The 21,832-nt window shown below is 45.4% G+C and overlaps 2 protein-coding genes across 2 annotated transcripts; both read right to left on the bottom strand.

Annotated features, from left to right (window-relative positions):
- Positions 1–5,271: 5,271 nt before the first annotated feature.
- LOC103992182 (putative clathrin assembly protein At1g25240) lies at positions 5,272–6,878 on the bottom strand. Its single transcript, XM_009411793.3, has one exon. The coding sequence runs from the start codon at positions 6,621–6,623 to the stop codon at positions 5,457–5,459; it is 1,167 nt and encodes a 388-aa protein (XP_009410068.2). The 5' UTR covers positions 6,624–6,878; the 3' UTR covers positions 5,272–5,456.
- A 2,862-nt stretch (positions 6,879–9,740) lies between these two features.
- LOC103992181 (protein indeterminate-domain 16-like) lies at positions 9,741–12,240 on the bottom strand. Its single transcript, XM_009411792.3, has 3 exons — positions 11,774–12,240; positions 11,244–11,643; positions 9,741–10,692 (listed from the first exon to the last, which is right to left on the bottom strand). Exons 1-3 carry the CDS (start codon positions 11,907–11,909, stop codon positions 9,912–9,914), a joined length of 1,317 nt encoding a protein of 438 aa, XP_009410067.2. The 5' UTR covers positions 11,910–12,240; the 3' UTR covers positions 9,741–9,911.
- Between the last annotated feature and the right edge of the window lie 9,592 nt (positions 12,241–21,832).

The following is a 21,832-nucleotide window of genomic DNA, read 5'->3' as shown; positions in this document are numbered from 1 at the left end:
TAAGCATTACATCGAACACCTTGTTTAGAAGTTTGTCCGTGACATTCTCCCCCACTTATTCCTTCGACGTCCTCGTTAAAGCCTTTGTCGACACTGCAACTCCTCGCTTTCGCTGAGTCTTCAATCTTCTGCTCCATCTACAATGCGCCTCCTTGTCACGGACAAACTTCTAAACAAGGTGTTCGATGTAATGCTTATACATGTCCGTGTCATTTGGCATGTTCATGCCTTGTACAGCAGGTAGAGGGGCGGCTGAAGGCTTAATAGTCCCACTTTAGTTGGGTTGGTGGCCTCTTTAGGCTTGTAAATAAAGGTTGTATCATGTGGACACGTGCGAGAGATTTTCAGTCTATAATGGACCATTTTACCCTTTGTTGTGCCACTGTTCAGAGCTTGTAAAGTTTGTTTGTAATTTGCATTGTCTATGAAGTGTTTTTCGGAGATGTTTGCTTGTGGATCCCGATTGAGGCGTTCTCTCTAACCCGTTCTCTCTTTTGTTGGTCCTAAGGGACAATGGGATGCTTCGGGGAGGCTAACCTTTGCGGACGGACACGCAAGGGTGCCGCACGACTTAGGCAAAACCAGCTAAGTCCGTGACAGATGGTATCAGAGTGGGACAAGCACTCATAGAAACACTTAGCATGCAAACGTGGGGGACCTAGCAGGGCTGCGTTGAGGGCAGTCAGCACACGCACGACCGTTTGGGGGAAAACGGGCATGAAGATGTAGGGAAAAGGAGTCGCTCGGAGGAGCGGGCATCTGACATTGGCATTCAGAGGAATGGCCAACCCTTCGCGCAAAAGGCACCACGAAAACAGACAAGCTTGGAAGAATGCGGAGCGCACAAAAGTTGGGATGGCTGAGTTTGAGCTACGGTTCAACGTTGACAACAATACTTGATGGTGCTCTAGGCAAGCGAGGCGCTTGGCAAGAATGAGACCATGCAAGGTGGAATGAGTTGTTCAGCGATCGAAAGAGTTGTGCAAAGCTCACAGAGGTGAGGGGAATTGCTAACTCAAAGAATTCGGTACTCATGCATGGGCTTGTATGCGGACGATGGAGTGTTCGCGGCCATCCCTAGGCGACCGAGACTCGGCGCCATGGAGCATTGAAACTTTCTCTTCGGCATGTGAAGGATACGTCTGTAGGAGGCTGAAGGGTGCAGTGGGTTCAGCATGTTGCTAGGCCTTGAGTGGTGCAGTGGGGGCTGTATTGACGGGGAGTCGCAATCTAGCAAGTGCGTTTGCAGGAGGCAGAACAATGCACAGTTTATTCAGTAGATCGGAGTAGTCCAAGGGGATGGTGGTCTCCGAAACGAAGAGAGATGTTGCTCCAATGGGACAGTTATACAGGAGGGATAAGTCCCGGCTCTTCAGAGGGAGAATCATGTGAGACGGACCTCACATGTTGAAGAGGAGTACCTCAACAAACAACAACTCTACGAAGCTCGATGGACTGAGCAAGCGGTGAGGAGTCGTCGCATGATCTCGCTTGAGAGAATGCATTGGTGGGTGCATTGCGAGATCAAGTGGGGGAGCGACCTAAAGCAACTTAAATGAAGGCACACTTGGAGTCGATGTGGAGATCGAACTCAAGGGAGGGCTAACCCGTGGAATGGTGGGCACGAGGGCCACCATCGACTCAATGCGAAAACGAGGAGCGGAGCAACTTGGGTGTAACTTGGCGAAGTACCCAAGCCGCATGAAGGGAGCCAGCAGAGAAGTTGGAACATTGAGCAGAGGCACAGTGCTTTCCTTAGATAGAGGTCAAGGACATGAACTCTTGTAGAGGCAAGAGCAAGATCATGTTGTTCCATGAGTCCTTCATTCTGACAGAGTGGACTCATCTTGCATGGTGCCAAAGACGAAGGGAGCTTCTGGGCACATGCACCTTATCTCGGAGGAGCATTTAATGGAGGGACTAAGGCAACTCAATTTGCGGAGGCTAAGTTGGGTTCAGAAGGCCTTAGCACGGGGCAAGAGGACGCAGAGGCGGGTACTCTTGAAGAATATGCCACAATGTTGCCATTCAAGTTGCCATGAAGGAAGCGGTGTGCAGCAGAGATTATGCTGGTAGGGGCAGAGGCCCAGGATCCAGACAATGGTGCACAAATTACAATGAAGTCGGTGGACTTCGGGAGCTACTAGGCGACGGACTATCCTAGAGCGGTGCTTCATCTAGGTGTGACCCAAGAGTGGGTGGATGAAGGTCGATTGCCAAATGAGCGAACAAAATCGAAGGTGGAAGAGACCCTGCGATGTATTGGCAGAGGCCACACATGGAGGGTTCACAATTCGAGTTTATTCCACAATGATCAGAATGCAATGGAGATGTCACCAGGAGGCGACATGGTGCAGCGGATCGTGGTGGAACAGTTCGTGGCAATGCGATACACACAATCTATACCCGTGAGGGATTAGATCATATGGAGGTATGATCGAGAACTACTGGAAGCTCCACTTCGGTGAACAATACGACGGCAAGAAGGGCTATGGATTCAAGGAGTGAAGGCCATGGTACCGCAGAGGCGGGTCTTCCGTGCGTGCATCGAATTTTGCATCGGATGAAAACTTTGGTCATCAGCATATGGGGGCTGTGTTCCACCAAGGGAAAAGTTCGAATGCAAGTACCAGTGAGTCCCATAGGAGGGACTTGATCATGCAGAGGTATGATCGAAGCAGCTGGAGAGTTGGACTGCTCCAGAGCTTATATTCGCTTAAGGGAGCCCGGCAAGTCAGAGGACAAGGCCGAGTAAGCGAACGTTGCTACCAAGGAAGCTAAGGAGAACAGAATTGGTGCAAACCCTACAATGTGATGGCAATGGCCAAGCATGGGAGTTGCAGTCTATCTTTCCATCGACCAAACGGACTGCTTAGAGAACACAGAGGTGTTGAAGTAGGGGGTCGAAAGGGGCGAGGAAGCGACAACGAGTCCAGAGGGACTTAGCTACCCAAAATCAAGCATCAGTTAGAATGGAGGTGGACTCGAAGGAGTGCCACGGAGACGCCTCTACTGATCATGAAGAAAAGGGATGCAGATGCGAGGCGACGGATAGTAGGGCCATGGGCATGGCAGCGCCATGGTACCGCAGAGGCAGGACTTCCGTGAAAGTCATTGATCCCTTGCTCTCATGGAGGGAGAGCGCTTGGTCATGAAAGGGGCTGAGGAGGTGGAGCATGCAGAGGAAATCTCCAAGTACCGAGATAAGGCTGAAGGGCAGAGGCCAAGGAACTTCGTAAGACCGGTGTCAAGGAGCTTCTCATCAAGATAGTCGAAAGTGAAGGACTTCGGGTCATGCAAGAGTGCATAACCAAGGAACGAAGCAGACAATACGTGGTGCTGTACCTTTGCTACTCAGTGGAGTAGGCGGCAGAGTTGATGGAGAAGACGGTACAATCCCAGAGGCGACCAAACCTATGAGATTGAGAAGGTGAATCACAGTAACTAACTCAACGCAAGGAGTGCAAACACTTCAAGTGCTTCAGAAGTGTGAGCAAAGAGCAGGCGAAAGCCAGTAACCAGCTCGATGCATGGAGTACAACCTCGAGGAGGCGGGCGAAGTCAAGTAATCTTTGCCTTCTCAACTCTTAAGAGAATGGGCGAAACCGAGTACCCCAATTCTCTTATCTATCCAACAGAGGAGCTCTGCATAAGTTCAAAGACCCTTCGAAGATAATGGAAGACAATAGTTGTCAAATCCTCACCAACGGTGATCAGTGCTACTGAGAGTAGATTGTCCGCTTCATTTCCCAACGAAATGCCAATCGAAAGCGGAAGTGATGCGAACCTACTTGGATGTGACAACTAAGTGAAAGAAGAGTCAATGAGCAAATTTTGTGGAGGAAGGACCCAAAACTTCAGAAGTTTACGAGACCATGCTCGTTAAAGCTCCAACAAGCATCCACCCAGTTCAAGCAGCATGAGGAATTTGAGAAACTGGCGCAGTAAGGATGGTCTTTTCCTTCATTTGGGGGATCCGCAGGAATCAACAAAGATCAACACAACTCAGCCAACCCCACACCAGAGTCAGAGTCATTGGTGAGTTGAAGCAGCATGGCGGATCAAAAGGTTCGACTACTCAAAAACAGTAGCGGAGAGCAGTTGGGAGCCAGGATGTCACGGACAAACTTCTAAACAAGGTGTTCGATGTAATGCTTATACATGTCTGTGTCGTTTGACATGTTCATGCCTTGTACAGCAGGTAGAGGGGCGGCTGAAGGCTTAATAGTCCCACTTTAGTTGGGTTGGTGGCCTCTTTAGGCTTGTAAATAAATGTTGTGTCATGTGGACACGTGCGAGAGATTTTTGGTCTGTAATGGACCATTTTACCCTTTGTTGTGCCACTGTTCAGAGCTTGTAAAGTCTGTTTGTAATTTGCATTGTCTATGAAATGTTTTTCGGAGATGTTTGCTTGTGGATCACGATTGAAGCGTTTTCTCTAACCCGTTCTCTCTTTTGTTAGTCCTAAGGGACAATTGGATGCTTCGGGGAGGCTGACCTTTGCGGACGGACACGCAAGGGTGCCGCACGATATAGACAAAATCAGCTAAGTCCATGACAATACGGAGGCGAATAATTCTGTAAACTATTGTTTATCGGATGAATTCTCTGTTTTCTCTTTATTTTTTATTTTTTTTGGCCTTCACAACTTTGTTTCTAAAGAGTGGAGAATCATTCTTTTCTATCTTTTTATTCATGAAGGAATTCTGAACAAGTATTTCATAGACATGTGCAACAAAGCATATACTTGTGCTGAATTATCATCCTTTGATCCTTCTCCGCAAACAAATGTGTCAGTTTAATTTGTAATGTGGAGAGTCATTCTTAAATCTGCTAGCTGTCCAGTGTTCTCTCAATCAGTTCAACCTAACATGACGAGCTCTAAAGGAGCAATCCTAGGAAATCAAGTGTGTTCATTCATCAAAGCTCTCTCGCATGCCAGGTGCTAAGCGAAGGAGAAGCTGAATCGATCGAGATTGATTTAGAATTCCAATTTCTTGTAGAAATGTTCTCAAGAAATAGAAATGGAGCATTCCAGTTTATTTCATGCAATTAGCGTATCACCAATATATTCTCTACAATATCGAAGATGTTTTCCTGTTTATTAAGGGTAAGATGATAAGGAAGAACATGTTGGATGACTCACGCAGAAAGAATATTAATATTCCTCTAAATTATTAGAGCTATACGCACTTTCTAACGTCAGAATTTTCGGTCTCCATAGCGAATGCTTTATATACAAGAAAAGAGCAAGGTGATAAGGAACAACAATTTGAGGCACGAATCGTAGTTTATATGGACGCCACGTCCGTAATTCGTGCCTTTATTCGGGAACCCCCTCGCAACGCGTTTCTGGGCAAATATTCGCTCAGCTAATTCGGTCGGAATGCAAGTATTAAGCGACGTTAATTAAGCGACTAAACCTCCCAAGAAACGAACGAATGGCATTTGTGTAACTACAGTGAGATCAGGTCTCTGAGATTGCCATTCGCGACAGTAGGGCCGGGTTTCTCCGCCGGGGCCCACAGCTTGGACGGTGAGATTTGGTCCGGGAAGTCGAGGATCGAGTTGACGGAATGGTTCTCGTCCTCGAACACCACCCACTCATCGGCGGTCACCGTCATCGAACCCCCCTCAGGCGTCTTCCTGTTCCTTTCCTCTGCCTCGTCGTCGCTTCCCTGAGTGATGCACAGCATCATCCTCTCGATGTCGTCCATGTCCTGCTCGGGAATTCCCTCCACCGGCGGGAGCTCCGCGGCGTTGAGCACGCCCAGGGCACGGCAGAGTTCGAAGTAGGCCGAGAGCTGCGCGCTCTGCGCCCTCGCTCGCCGCAGGACCTGCATTCCCGCCGCCCGCCTCTGCTTCATGGCCTCCGTTGTTGCCTCGGGTTTCGCCGGGTCGGGGCCGAGGACGCCGACGAGGAAGTGAGCGATGCCGCTGCAGATGCCGCTGTAGACATCGAAGATCTCGATCACCGCGCAGTCCATGGCCTCCAGGACGAGCTCCACCTCCATGCCGTCGGCGTAGGGCCGGATCTGCATCAGGAGGTCGAGGAGGAGCTGTAGGCTCTCGAGCCTCTCGAGGTCGTCGTCGCCGTTGCCGTCCCGGTCCTCCTCAGTTTCCGAGACGGGGGAGGCGGATGCCGAGCCTTTCAGGGCGGGGAGGAGGGAGCGGTGGTCGAGGAAGCGAAAGTACGCTCGGATGAACGCGGAGAAGCCAGGGGAGTCGGAGTAGCGGTCGTGGAAGTCGGAGAGGTCGAAGGGGAGGCGGCCGACGCGAGCGGCAGGGGGCGCGTCATGGGAGCAGAGGATGAGGCCGTGGGCGAGGAGGAGGCACTTGAGGGCGACGGGCCAGGAGCGCGTGCGGGAGGCGCGGCGGGCCACCGTCCACATCAGGGACGCGAGGAGCGAGGACGGGGCGGCCCGGGCCCACGCGAAGACACGCCCCGCGTTCTTGTAATCCACCGACCGCTCGTCATGGCTGGTGGCCCGGATCACCGCCGCCTCCATCTCCGGGCTCCGGCGGTAAAGGTGGCGGGCGCCCATCGCCCTCGTCACGCAGATGCTCCACTTGTCCTTGGCAACCGCCGTCGCGCGGCGCCACCATTGCCTCGTCGACGTCATGGTGCCGGGAACCTTCTTATCGCCAAAAAGGTAAGATTTTGCTCGAGAATTTCCTGCCGTACGTCTTGGCAAGGCGAGGAGAACAAAAGCAAGGAGATTGCGGTGAGACAACGTGGGTGGCACGAAAGCTCGAAAGACGAAAGAGAACGGAACGATGGCCGGACAGAAGAATGGATCAATTGTTTTAAGTGGTGGTATCTTTATTTGGGAAACATCCAGCCTGGCGGATCACCAAAAAGGACCGTGTTTTCTACATCATTTTGTTCTCAGAAAACATACTCCGATAGGCCGGAATTCTTTATTTATTTATTTATTTATTTATTTATAGGGGGTTGTGATATAACTCTGAGAAACACTTTTGGCTTTCGTGATTTCCAATTTGTATCGGTTAGAAAATGTTTTTTTATTGAATGGTGATCGCTGCGTGGACCCAAAGCGACCACATGGTTCGGCGCGTCGGCAACGCGTTAGACATTTTCGCAAACACTTAGCCGACTCCCAAAGAAGCAATAAATAAACAGCCGACTCCCAATCTACAAGTTGCCGACGGAGTTCCTTAGGCTCCAGATTCCGGTTTCCTTTCCCGGTCATCTCCATGTTGTCCTGCACATGGCGATGCCACGATCACTTGTGTTGAGATAAATTTGAATCATTGATGTAAAATGTTTGATTTGAATTAAATTAATGATAATTGATTCATATTAGTCCTTTTTTTCTAGATTAAATAAAAATACAAATAGTAGGAATATATATATTATTATTTTTAGGGAGAATCAGTAATAAGTTCAGGAATGAAGATTATCACAATGATATTTTTTTTATATTGGTAAGTCATTCGAAATCATCCTTTACCCTCATATCCACATGGGCAAGTGACTGACAAGCTGTTTGAGTCTTTTTCTCCCACAGATCTTATACGATGCTTGTGTAGCACTAGATGATTATATATTCTCTATCATAAGTTTATTTTATCAAATTATATAAATCATATATAGGCGTTTAAATTTTAACAATGTGTAAACAATTCATGAGTGATATATACACACAAATTTTGATAAGAAGGTAACGAAAGCTCAATTAAAAAAAATAATAAATTTACAAAAAAACTCATTACTACTTTTATCATGCACAAAAAAATAGATCGATAATTTTCTGTTTGAATAAAAATTAATCTTATTGACCAATGATTTAGGTAGAACATCATAAAAGTAGCAATGCTGTACATTGTCCAAAACGTTCAACACAACTTACTAGTTAAAAATTCATATATGTATCTAACATTATCCATCAAATAGTTTGACGTCTTCATCGAGATCCAGCAACAAAGAATTTTTTTTAATCTTTTAGACACTAACACTCGAAAAATAAAACATATCGTATTAGTTTCACCGCATCGGGTTGATAATCAAAATTTGACCATATCATCAACTCAAATGAAATCTAAGTTTCTATTTACCTCAATTGATTAATCCTTTCGTAATATATATATATATATATATATATATATAATTCAGAAAACCCCGATTTATGTACTTTACATTAACTTAATGTTGAAGTACATGACTTCATAACTCAGGATTCGATATAGTTAGGACCGCCTCACAATGTGCTCTACTCGCTGAGTCGCTCCTTCTTCTGCACGATTTAAGTACCCATGCCGTGACCCAATCATAATAGTAGCTGAGATCACTCGAGTATACTTCCATTAAACTCACGTAGCCCAAGCTCAGCCCATGGTGACTTCAACCCATTCTTCTCCGGAAACACTGTGGCCTAGCCAAAATGCCATCTCAGTAATTACTACGACCACAAGCAAGTCCTTCGGCAAAACACAGAGAAGCTCTTTTGTTTTGACTGGGAAATTTCCAAGGCAGAGAGAGAGAGAGAGAGAGAGAGAGAGTCCTGCTCCACAAAAGAGTGAAAGAGAGTGTCAATCCCTTGCACTGTACAAGCGTCTCATGAGACAAAGAAAAGATGGAGCAAAACAAAGCAAAAGGCTAGCTAGGCTACACACAGCCACAGCCCGAGAACCCACCGCCAGTGCCTGCCGGCTCCTCCCCTGAGACACAAACCCAGAGGTACGCACGCTGCCAAGCTCAAACTCACACAAGGTGAGTAAAAGTGAGAATAAAAAGGTTAAAAAGAAGAGAAAGCAGGAAAAAAGAACAGTTCATTGAAAGCGGGGGAGATGATGTAGTGGTGTGGATACTGAAGAGCGGAGCACGCTGGCCGAGGTCCAACGCCAAGGGGGCCTCCTCCCTCTGTAGCTGCTGCTTGTTTGCCTTCGATCACCACAATAGGTTGGTTCCGCGCGTTAATGCCATCCCTGCCGCTCCTTAATCCCTCTCTTTCTCCACTGTTGCCTCTGCACCCTTTTCAGAGCCCTGCGTACATAACCGCACGAAAGAGAGAGGGGAGAAAGACGAGGGTGGCACTGAATACCATGGCATTTGATGTTCTCGTCATGAATGATGTCTGTGTTTGTTCTCGTGTCTGTATGCGGGGGGAGGGAGGTTGTCTACTTGAATGGAGTAGGGACCAACAGTAGCGAAAAAAAGTACCTTGCCAACTGAAGCTCTGACCCTTCACACCAACACACACCGTCTCTCTCTCTCTCTCTCTCTCTTTGTATTCTTGCGCGACAAGTGCTATTGCTGCAACCTGCACTATCTAATTGGCTCTCAACTTTTATCTCTAGTGGATTCGGGTCAGCAATCAGTCTTCTGTTTTTATTGCTCTTGCTCCCCCCCTCCCTCCTGCCACTGTTCATCCTAAGAACCTGTGGCCTGCAAGTATCCCACCGAAACCAAGGTAAATTTCCTTTGCTCAATACGATAGGGAGCAGGTGGGCTTTCAAATCAGACGGAGAGCGGAAAGAGACAGAAGAAAGGAAGCACGCTATTCTACCATTAACCACTCTTGTCTTAACCTCACTTGAACCATGATGATCATCAACTCATAACGACCTAAACGGTGCTCAACCTTCCTCTATTTATTTAGTAAGCTTCAGAGTTACAACGTATGGCCATGTCCACTCTGCATGAACACATCTGACCTCCTTCGTCACAATACAGATAGAGTTTTCTGAGGAGGAAACCATGTATAGAATAATCACGGTGAGAAAGGAAAAGTAATCATCATCCAACTAGGAAAGGAGAAGCACAACTGCATGTCACAGTAACACTCTTGACGTGCACATTGAACATTGAAGGTAATTTAATTACAGTCATCACCCAATACCGGAAACGAAGGAAAACGCTACTTGGAACCCAAAATAATACTGGGAAGCTACGATTTTGAGACCTTCTCTGGGTGGTTATGCTCCTCGTTCTCTTCTTCACCCTCGGTCACCACCGACGACATGTAGCTCACGACGAAAGAATTCTCCTCGGAGGCCATCCCGGGCTTGGCCCGGAACTGCTGCCTGCAGGCGAAGCAGGTGATCTGCAGCAGCGTCGAGTTGATCTGCTTCACGGCACGCTCCCTAATGGCGTGAGCTCGATTCAGCTCCAGCTGCGCCTGTTGCCGGATCCGCTTGGCGTTCTCGAACTCGCGCTCCGCTAACTCGAGCTGTCTCCTTGCTTGCTGCCTCGCCTCGTCGGCCAATGCCTTCTCAGCCACGGCGAGCTTCAGCTGCTCCATCGTCTCGGCTTTGAGTCTTGTGGAAGCCAATTGCGTGTCCTCAGAATTAGGAGCGCGGCGAGCCGCAGGCCCTAGCGAGAGTTGCAATTTGGTGACCTTAGCTTCATCAGTTATAGGAGATAATACGGCCGAAGGGAGGGCGGCCTGCTGGTTATTGGATGGAGGTAGAAGCTGGAGCTCGATGTTCTGAGTACGGTTCTGATCTTGCTGCGACGAGGAAGGTTGATCCGGCCGGGTGAGGAAGAGCGCGGCCGCCGGATTCGGCGTTCTTAGGCCGGGCCACATTGTGGGGCTGAAGTTGGTGTCGCTCGATGGACTCGGGCTGGAAGCCGTCGTAGACAAGCATGCCGGCGGCTGGGACATGTGGAGCTCGGCTCGAGCTCGGCCAGCAGTGCATGTGTCTTGGTGCTCGATGAAGCTCTCCACCCTGTGGCGGTCAAAGTACAGAGACAAAAATCAATGATGTTGCTGAGATGGGTCGAGCAACACATATATTCAAGATTTTGAGCCTTCCGTCTCGATCTGAGTAGCATGTGAAAACGATACGGATGATACAAGAAGATGATATATGGAGTTCACAACAAGTCGAGCTTCCGGTTTATGAAAATTAGTGGCGCTATGGTCAAGAGAAGGGAGTTAAATGGCCCTGCAACCAGAAATAGGTAGGAGGAAAGCGGCAAATCAGCACTGGTATTGGGAATTGTGTGCTGCCATGGATCAGATTTAGAAACCCTATGAGGCTCTGCAAGCACACAAGGAACAAAATATCCTAACAAAAGAATAGCTATCTCCATGGAAATAGAGTGGGATCCAGAAGTGTTTGGAAAAGGAGCTGCTTTTAGCATATCAACCCAAAGAAATCCATCATGAACTTCTTCTTGGATGTTCAAGACAAAAAGAAAATAAACTAGGAAGCGATTAACTCCGGCGAGGGTGATCGAGGAACAACTTGAAACGGTTTATGAACTTTCTCGGCACCTGGAGAAGACGCGGCCGCAGTCGCAGGAGTGGCCGCGGGTGCCGCAGGTCTTGAGGTGGGCCTTGTAGTCGGACTGCACCGCGTAGGCCTTGGAGCACTTGGCGCAGACCCACTGCCTGTGGCTGCTGTGCTTGCGCCGGAAGTGCTTCTTGATCCCGACCAGGTCGCCGAGGGCGTGGCACGGGTCGTGGTGCAGGCAGGTCGGCTCGGGGCACACGAACACCCGCTTCCGCACCTCCGACGCCTCCCGCTTCAGCAGCTTCCACGGCACCTTGTGCCGCCGCCGGTGCATCTGCAGGTTCTGGTCCCTCTGAAACCCCTGGTTGCAGATCTCGCACACGTACCGGTCCGACTCCAGCAGCGTCCTCGGCGACAGCGATACCACCTCCGCGTCCGGATCTATTGATCGCCACCAGAATCAGCCCCAACAAAGACGGTGGTTAGCGAAACAAAGACGAAGAAAGGTGACCTCACCCCATCCATAGTAATAACCACAGTAAAATCTCAATCGAGATATATGATCGTTCACCTGGAGTGCCGGCCGGCCTTCGCTTTTTCTTGGTGTTAGTGGCATTGTGAGGCGAACTGAATGGTTGCGGAGCGGGCGATGAGACGGTAGTGCCACCCAGAAGTGGCGGGGGAGCCGGCGATGGCGAACCTAACATTGGGCGACTTCCTCCTTATCTCCCTCCTCCAGTCAGAGGCTTGAAACCTATCTATATATGACCTCTTGTCCGTACTGTGAAGGGGATTGAACTAAGTGGTTCTCCTTGAGGACAACAAGGCTAATAAAAAGAGTGTTATAAATAGAGAGAATACAGCTCGAGCAGGAGGAGGAAGAAGAAAAGGCCTATCTCAAAATTGTTTTTGTTGTGTCTGTTTGGAACTCACTGGGATTACATAAGGGGACAGCTTTGTAACAGCTATAGGTTTATCAGGTTTCCTTCAGATTTTATGGCTGGCTATGGGGAGGATGGTGTTCCAGTTATTGGGGTTGGAGTCGGTCTTGTAATGCTGCAAGGATTCTGCTAATACTTCCATTAAATTAAACGTTTTCAGAAGAGAGAGACAGTGAGAGAGAGAGATAAGTTGCAGCTTGAGCCCACCACAGAGAGGCCATTGGGACAAAGAACAAACATCCCCACAAGGAAACAAAAGCGCTCATATCGCTACTTCCATCAGTATAAATTGCATGCATTAATGCAGGCGTGTCTCCAAATACACGTGAGACCCCCTTTCTCTCTCTCTCTCTATGATTTTTACGACGACAGTAACCACAAACTACTTCACTGCCGCAGCCACTGTGCAGCTGAGTGCATGAACAACAATCTGTACAGCTGCTCGTAGACGAGAGGAGTGTTTTGTCCATGCCTACTTCGCCCTCCCGTGATGCCGAACTCCGTAACACAGCCCGTTTCTATTAACAAAAACGTTTTCCGTTTCGATCGGATCAAAGTCCGTCTAACAATGCAGCTGACATCCCGTTTCCTCGTTTTCGAATATAGTTTAGACAATGATTTCAAGGAAACGTTTTGGAGTACAACAAAAAGCTATGCCCAAATTTGCTTGTCTTCTGGTAAAGCCATGATCGATGTCAGAGGTAGCAAATCAATGCTACCACAATTTGGATTCATAATTGTGAGAATATATTGATTCATTAGGCAAAACATTTACTTTTTCTTGTTTCGGGAGTGGGAATCGAATATATTTACTTGAACACGTAATTTCTTTTTTCTGAAAAATAATAATAATAATAATAATAATAATAATAATAATAATAATAATAATAATAATAATATAAACAAAAACGACTGGAAAAAAGTAGTACGATTCCTGAGTTTCTATTTCTTTCCTTTTGACTCCATTTGGTGTGAGAAAAGAATGAATTTGAGGTCGAAAGCTAAAGCTTTAATATTTGAATTTGAGTTTTTTCTGTAGGATTTTTTTCTCTTTCTTTTTTTGAATTAGGAATTTATGCGCATTGGCATATATTTAATTGGAATTTCCAAGTACTTAATCATTGATATTTCAAATTCCGGGATATCTTTCTAAAAGAAATTTTGTATAGGAAGAAATTAAGATCAATTATCCATTTTTCCTCCAAAAAAAAAAAAGATTACCTTATGATTAACCTTATCTATTCCTATTATTGAATCACACAAGAAAGAATTAAGAAGCGTCATTTCTTGTAAAGAAAATAACATTTGTTTTCCAATTATTAGACATTTTATAATAACCATTAAATGTTAACATTATAGCTATAAAAGTATTCTTATTATTATTTACACGAATTTTAAAAAAAAAGTCAAATGGCATATGAAAAATTCTCCTTCTTTATAAATTTGATCCTTCATAATAAATATATGATTTCTTTTCCTTCTACAAATGCTAAATTTGGCACCTTTTCTTTTAGTTAACTGAGGTGCAGTCTTTCTAGTTGAACTGCAACATCAAGTGGGAAAATTACTCATGGTATTTGTCATGCACAATTTATTTTAAGAGATATATGTGAAGTTTGTAGCCTTTAATTGGGATGTAGCAAATAATTAATCATACTCTTTAATTGGGAAGTGCAGGAAAAAAATCATCAAACATCACCAAACAGCAAATGCAATGTTGAAGATGTCAAAGACATATTCAATCCCATGAATCAAAAACCTAATAATATGTATATGTCTCCTCTGAATTCTTCCAAGTAATAAGCCTAAAAACCATTTTGACTCTGCAAAGACTTTGTAATACTGGCATTTATGGTGTTACAAATGTTCAGCTCAACAAAGAGAACGAGATCCACTTTTGAGTGTGTGTGTGTGTGTGTTTATGACTTCAGAGACTCCAGTCTCCCTCTTGCTGGTTCTGAGAAGAGGATAGAATGGGAAGCAAGGCCGACATCTGGAGGACTGTGTGTGTCATGTTTGGTGGCTGCTGGGTGGGAAAAGGAAGGGCGAAGACCCCACGGGAGAGCTCATGGCATTATTCTTCCACCTCATGGCGCTCTCCCCCGCCCACTGGATTAGCTTAAGCCCAAAGCAGCCAACTTTTTGGCCTAAGCAACACCGTGCTATTCATAATGATAGTGTTGCGCCACCTGCCTGTGACTGCTGCGCAGAAGCTCATTGGTGGAACTTGGCGGTGACTTTAATGAACTCCGAGCTTTACACCCCATGTGTGAGTCCAACTGATACGCTGCTCCGGGAGCCTTTACAACCTCTCTCTCTCTCTCTCTCTCTCTCTCTCTCTCTCTCTCTCTCTCTCGCTAAAGCAGATTGACACACTGACCTTTGGATCGACTGGCTTCCACTTGGCTGTGTATGCATACTTTAAGAGGCTACTGTACGTACGTGTTGCTTGGTAACATGGAGTAGGAAATCTTCACCAACCAGGAAAATTACTTCGCCTTTATTAAGGGCATAAAGGTAGTCATTTCAAATTAGGGTCTTTACATAGCTTAAGTATCAGATATCTAAGATATCAAAAACAACAATTAAACTTTGAACATATGCTCCCTAATAGTCAAATGACAAGAGGATATATGTAAGTTTTCGGGCTTGCAAGGATGTGTGCAATCTTCATTTTCCCGATCGAAATATTATCCTGAAATTTTAAATATCAATCCTCATTTTCATCCATTAATTTTAGTATATTAGATATAGGTCCTCCTATATTTACATGTATATAAATCCAAAATCCAACTTGAATATGATTGAAAACTTTGTGTTGTTGTATGTGTTTTCTCCTAGGCACATTCTATAGCATCCAGAGTGAAAGGAAACCCACTGTTAATAAGGTTTTCCTTTTTCTTTTATTGAATCCATCTGATCATAAAGATGCTATAAACAACTAAGTAGATGCCACTATAATATGATTAAAAAACCCCTCCTTAAATTACACAAACAATCATATCCTTGGGCTATGGACTTGACATTATTCTTTTGTGGTTTCTTGTTTTATTATTTGTATTAGTACTATGTACCCACAATCGATATAGGCGGGTAGGTCAGGTTTTTTTCCTTATATTTAATATGGCTGATGCAGACAAATATATAGATTAGTTTGCTCTCACTAATCACCCAAATTAAAGTAACCAAGTCCTGCCATTACATCAACCATGTAAAAAAAGAATAAAAGGAGGTGGAAAAAATTCCTGTCTTCTTTAGCAAACCAATGGGACCGACAGAAGTTACATTGATTTACTTGGATTTAATACTCCATCAAAAGCTGGCCTTTTCTCTTGGTTGAAGGAATGGGAAATGGTGGGAGGAGGATCTCGACACATGCATCCTTGGGAACACCATGCCCCCGCAATCATCCATCCCAAGCGTTGGCGATCCTGCTGAATCTAATCATGTCCCAGGATCTCACTCTTTTACATGCATACTTCCCTTAATTAATGGCTTCCTCCTCTTCTTTTTCTTTTCGCTTTGATCTCGTGTGACTCAGCCTAAGCTCGAGCTTTGTGTATTATATTGGTCGGATCATGATTAGTTTAGTCACAGCGGCACGTTGGCCACTTTGGGTAGGCCGGTCGTAGAGCGTCATCATCTTCTTCGCATCACAGTGGAACATGGAGTGTAAGAGAAAAGCTGAGAAGAGGCCGACAAGCATGATCTTTGTTTGCTTCAGATCGTCGTGATAGTACACGCGTTAGGACCACAAGCTTATGGCTCAAGAAGAACTTTGATCGCCATTGTTTCCTAGATACGGTGGTGGGTATTGAACCGAGAAGACACAGCAGCAATGGGATAGATCCTGTTTCTCTTAGGGTTTCCAAACTGAATCAGATCCACGGCACAACAATGGAGATCACTGGTGTTGAAACATTGCCATGTATTAAAATTTACGTGGATTTACTGTTTCCATGACGTTGTGGCTGATGGAGTAACGTAGATCAATCAGACAAAGCATAATCGATGTTGCTCGAAGACTTCAAAAGTTCTAAAGCTACGTGTGAAATTTTCGGCATCTCCAACATTTAAATCGTTCGATATTAATTCAAGCTAGAAAAATAATTTAAATATGTATTGGTTGTATAAGCACCAGATTTCCAAAGAAAGGATTTGGATGGAAAAGCTACTATATATCTTTCTTGTGTAAAGAAAAAGTGATAGCATGAGAAGGAAAACCAAAAAACAAAAAAGAAAGAAAGATGGATAGATGAACAAAGATACACTCACATCATATTGATCAGTGTGGTATGCTATGTTTGTGGCTTGATGACTATACGAAGGATTTATAAAGAAGAGTTTGTAATAACCTAATTTTAATTTAATTCGTTTAACATTGATCATTTTTAATGTCTTTTATTCGTACATTATCTGCTACTCATGGAAGAGGAGCATTCTGACAGAGAAGGCATATTTTCTTATATAGATAGCATGGTTTATATTATATTATATATATATATATATTTATATAAACTCAAAGCAAATTATCACAACAAGATGGCATAATATAATAAACAAATAAAGCACAAGAGAGAACCCCAAATCATATGGTTTATCTTTGAAACCTTCTACTAATGTAATCAATTGACAATCTTTTGTGATGAGACCTGTAGCCAACAGGTCTTGATGATGACAAAGAAAGTGGAAATAGGAAGTAACAGGAAAAAAAAAGATGTTATTTTTTTGCTGAAAGTGTACCATATGATATGAATCATCCTTGTCACAGTATGCATTATCCTAGTTTCCAACATCATTGTTTAGTCATAAATCATTTGTCAGCAATTATTTTTTCTTTCCGTTTTCTAGATAGGTCTTGTCCTACTACAGTTAGATTGTTAAGTACAAACCATTAACAATCATTTTGATCAAATTTTAAGATTGAATTTAAGTTATTTCATTTATTGATTAAGCTTTTTGATGAAACAATAACAGTAAATGATTTCATAGGCTTTGAGCTTAATTTTATTTCATTGTATTTTGAATGATAAAAAAAAATTATAAAAATATTTAATAAGGGATGCAAATATTATGTCTAGTAGAAGCATGAAAGGGCCTTTCTTAGAAGCCAAATTAATGGGCACAAAACATTAACAATTTTGAATACATATTATGAGTGAAACTCAATTGTTACTTAATTTTGATTCACTCAAATTATATTCAAACGAAAAAGTCACAAATTTCATATGGATGGTTGATCAATGTGATTCAAGCTATAATAATTTTTGTTTAAGATGCTAACTAATATAGCTAGTAAAGATTTTATTATATTAAGACATCGGATTAGTCTTGTACTTTGATTTGTAACGAAAAAGAAAAAAAGAATCTATGAATGGCCACGATGGCTTTTCAATATATACATGTATGCACAAAGAAATGAAATGTTATTATCAATTTATTTGGTAGGCTACGATGAAAGACTTGAGAGAGAAAGAGAAATCGATTGAACATGCGTCCAAGTTATATACATGTAGTCCCCTCCCCAAACATCATCATCACCAGTACACACCATATCTGCACCCACCCACCCTTTCGCTTCCAAGCCTCCGGGTCAAAAAACCCATTGACTCCCTGCCACGTTTTGTCTCCGCCTCGCGGGGATGGCCATAAAGTAGAGGGAGGGCGTAGATTTTTTTTGTTTCTTTCACTTTTCACCTTTTTTTTATCTTTTACTTCTTAGCTCACCCCACGTAAGCTTCGCCCCCCCCCCCCCCCCCCCCCTTCTCCCCCCACCCCCTTGCGCGTCGACCCCACCACGCCGGCAACATCTAGTGGCGGGGGCCACGTCCCACACCCGCACCCACTTCCGAGTGTGAAACGCAAGGATGGTGGCCCTGCTGGTGCGCCCACCCTCGCCCACGTGCGAGATGCTGTCTGCACGTGCCATCCGGATGCCGTATCGCTGCGGGTCCCGCTCGCTAGACGGCCGATCTCCCGCCGTCGCTCGTCGCTCGCGTACACGAGTCGTCCGGGAAACGTAGCCGAACCCCGTCGTTAAAGTATCGGAGAGAACGATAGCACTTGGTTGCGGGATTGCATCACAAACCCGGCAAGGCAAAAAAGCCATCTCTTATTAAGTCCAGCTTAGGTGAGACGGAGGACGTACCCAAACCCGGTACGGTATAATAACCCCTGGCTAGGTTTCGGCCATTAGTTTATGATGTAGAAGCAGCTGTTCAGTACATCCAAGTAACCCAAGACCTGACCTACTAATTGACATCCACCACCTCCTGCCGTCGCATCAGCCCCACCTGGGCGACGCCTCCAGGAAGCCGTCGACGGCCGCCATCTGCCCACGTAGTGACAAAACGGACTGTCGGACACGTGGCCCCTGTCGGGGCTTTAGTTAGTGGGGGGCAGCGGCGGGACCCGCGCTCTTCCATCAAGCGGCTTTGCTTGCGTCATCCCTTCCGCCCTACGCGGCCGGCAACTCCTCGGCTGGGGCAGCAGGCGCCTGTGTGTGTGTTGTGGAGCGAGGACTTGGCTTTTGGCTCTTGTACAAGTTCGTATTCTAGATCGAGACTCCTCCACACAACCCCCTGCCTGGACGAGTCTACCCCTCCGATCCATACGCCAGTTGTTTGGCCACCATCTCCTCCAATTATTGTGCTCGCGTTCATTGTAGCCATGTCAGCTGGTGGACTTTCCTCTTGTTCCGGCAGGAAGAATCAAGGGGGTTCGGGCTCTTCAGTTTGGAACTTGTTCTAGTCTGCTTCCTCCAGGCCTCACCGTGCTTTTGTCTGCTTGGCCGTGGCCTTACCCTCCCCGGTCGACCTCCGAGCGCCTGTTGTCGGACCAACGCGGTCGTCCGGTGCGGCCTTGCCCATGGCTTTTCTGCTCATCTCCATGCTCTCTCTCGATCTCTCTCTCGTCGTCTTCTTCTCCCCAGTGGTGATGCTGGGATTGACACATGCACGCTTGTGCTGGGACAAGACCAGGATCGGCATGGCGGTGAACAGGAGCCATATCGAGCTTCCATTTGGTAGGTTCACTGACGTTGCTCTCGGAATATTGCGGAAAATGATACAGCGGTTATAGGACAAACGAAATACTTCGTTTCTCCAACAATTACGACGATTCCATCACTGTTGCCAACGCTCGCTCCAACGTATACAAGACAACAAAGGAGGTCATTTTGACGTGATGATTTCCCATTCTGGACTCTACTATAGCGTACATCTGTTGAGCAATAGTTGCGTTTGGAATCGCAATGATTAGTTTAGCTCGGATATGTGGCTTCTGCTTGCCCATTGCATTCCTGGAGAATGTCTTATGCCGACATTTGATATGTGATAAATCATCAAACTGAGTTAGCTATGCATCATATTATACTCATCACAGATAATAACTCGTCAAGATATACACATCATGCTATTGCAACCAACAAGGAATCGTAGAGAGCCAAGACGACTTCGACCATGTACATCTGTCACATATTGAACGAGTTGATTCATTTGTTTCGTTGCGTACGTGTTATGGTTAGATCAGAACGCCCAGAAAGATCCCTTGGAAAACTTCAACAGGAGCGGTAGGATCACTACATAGGCTCGCAATGATCCAACTCAAGTTGCTGGAGACATGAGAGCGATAACTAGGGTAATGGACGACTGTTGAACCATGTGGAGCAATAGTGAGGGGCGAACTGTGATTACTGCGTATTGGTAAAGGAGGATTTGCAAGGGAAGTAGGGCACCATCAAACATTATATTCTCAAGTTGTCTTCTTCCAATGGGGACCCATCCAAGAAGATATAATCACTTCCTGCTTGAAAGTTGGATATCATTGTTCCTGGAAAGTAAACGAGAGATTCCAGCACCATAACCCTTCTTGTTTCCAGACCCCAGCTTGCATGTCCTCTTGGCCTTGTTTATAGCTTCCTTTCTCCTATAATGAGGGTCATGAATGGATAATGCCATCTATCATTCATCACCTTCGCTTCTTTTTTCTCTCTGTGATAGCTGTTTTGTTCTGTCGCATCACCTTAGCATCTTTGCCTCTTCCCATGAAGGGAACCTTTCACCACGTCATGAAAGGCTCTTGAGCCTGCAAGTGTAAACATGCCCACAGTATCTATCATTTACCATGTCATATGAAGAATTGCAACCACCGAACAAAGTGCTAACACCTCAAATAAGAATAATGATAGCACGCTCGCTTATCATTCAAGAAATGCCATTAGCCTAGTGAGAAAATTAGCCGACGTGGACGAACAACCACCTTGCACTTCTATGCATTCCTTTTGTCCAAAAACAAATGAAGATATGGCGTAGATTGAGAGACAATAATTGTTATACATGTTAATTTCAGGATATAATAACGTAAGGATGCCTACAAGCACGGCTTTCGGTGTGCAGTCTGCATGCACTTTTACGTAAAACCAATGTATCCAGACGCTCTGTATGCTATGCTGCTGAGTATACGTATAAATTGAAGTATTTCATACATGTCAAATGCTCATACAGAAATGGCTTGGACCTTTCGTAAGGCAGGCTAGGCTAATGGCATTTCTTGAATGATAAGCGTCATGCACAATGATCCTCTTTTTATGGTAAAACAATGATGTCCATCTTTGAAGCTCCTAACGAGAGATGTCATGAAAGCCACCTGCCACAAAGAACATCGTAAGGCCGCTAACATAAATGTGCGAAGAGCATCAACAAACTATGATGAACAGAGGGTTAGATGATTTCTGTACTAGTGCGGCTATTCCTTTGCTAGTCCCCCTCGCTTGGTGTTCTTTCCTTACCAAAGAAAACCAGAGTGTATGTCATAAAAGTAGAACGAGACAGCTGATACAAATGAGTCTGGAGCATCTAATGCTAGTGTAGAGAGGGATTCCTCTTCTACTCTCTTCTTTGCCTTCTACCTTTACTACTCCTTCCTACCTCTCTTCTTTTTAGTTGACAAGTCCCTTTTTGGATGAGCCACCAGACCATGTGCTCCCATCACCCTCAGTCGTGGTGGTGGATCATTCCACATGAAAGACAAAAAAAATGAAACAAAAAGAGAAGGGGGGAAGAGATGGAGAGAGAAAGAGTGGTAGCATGTCACTCTGAAATAGTTGGATAAGAAGGAGAGCCTCGTTACAACGCAAAAGTTGGGTCTGAGCGTGACAGAGACAAATGGAGGTGCTGCTCTCGGGGAAAAAGAAGGATCTAAAGGAGGCTTGGTGGTACATGGGTTCAAATAGTTTTATATGAGAAGGTAGTCTTCTTTTCAGCAAGGCGAGTCCCACATCATTCAAGAGAGTTGGGAGGATGCTTCCATTTACGCATCTGGGTCCATGGGCTCGCCGGTTCGTGCATCTGTGAAAAGCTTTGGTAGGAGCTCGCCTCCCCCCCCCCCTCCTTTTCCAAAAGGCCTCGCGAGACCACAAAGGAGCAAAGGAACAGGCCATGTGAGCTCTCACCCCATGAAATGGAAAAGTCAAAACCGGGGAATCTTTAAGATGAGCTCTTCCTTTCTGCAACTGAAGCCCCACTTTGTGTCTCCCTTCAGACTGATGTCTTTTGGATCACTTAAAACATGGATTTGGGTGTGATGTGATGAGTAGGGACCAATCGCATCTTCTTTTTAGGACTACTCTTGGGCTTCCCATCTCAGTATCCGGCGCTCATATCACTCCTTCGGCCTGTTACTACGTAAGC

The sequence above is a fragment of the Musa acuminata genome, chromosome BXJ2-7 (genome assembly GCF_036884655.1).
Source record: "Musa acuminata AAA Group cultivar baxijiao chromosome BXJ2-7, Cavendish_Baxijiao_AAA, whole genome shotgun sequence".
Lineage (NCBI taxonomy): Eukaryota > Viridiplantae > Streptophyta > Magnoliopsida > Zingiberales > Musaceae > Musa > Musa acuminata.
The sequence above is the reverse complement of the archived record's forward strand: the minus strand, read 5'-3'. Positions and strand labels throughout refer to the sequence as shown.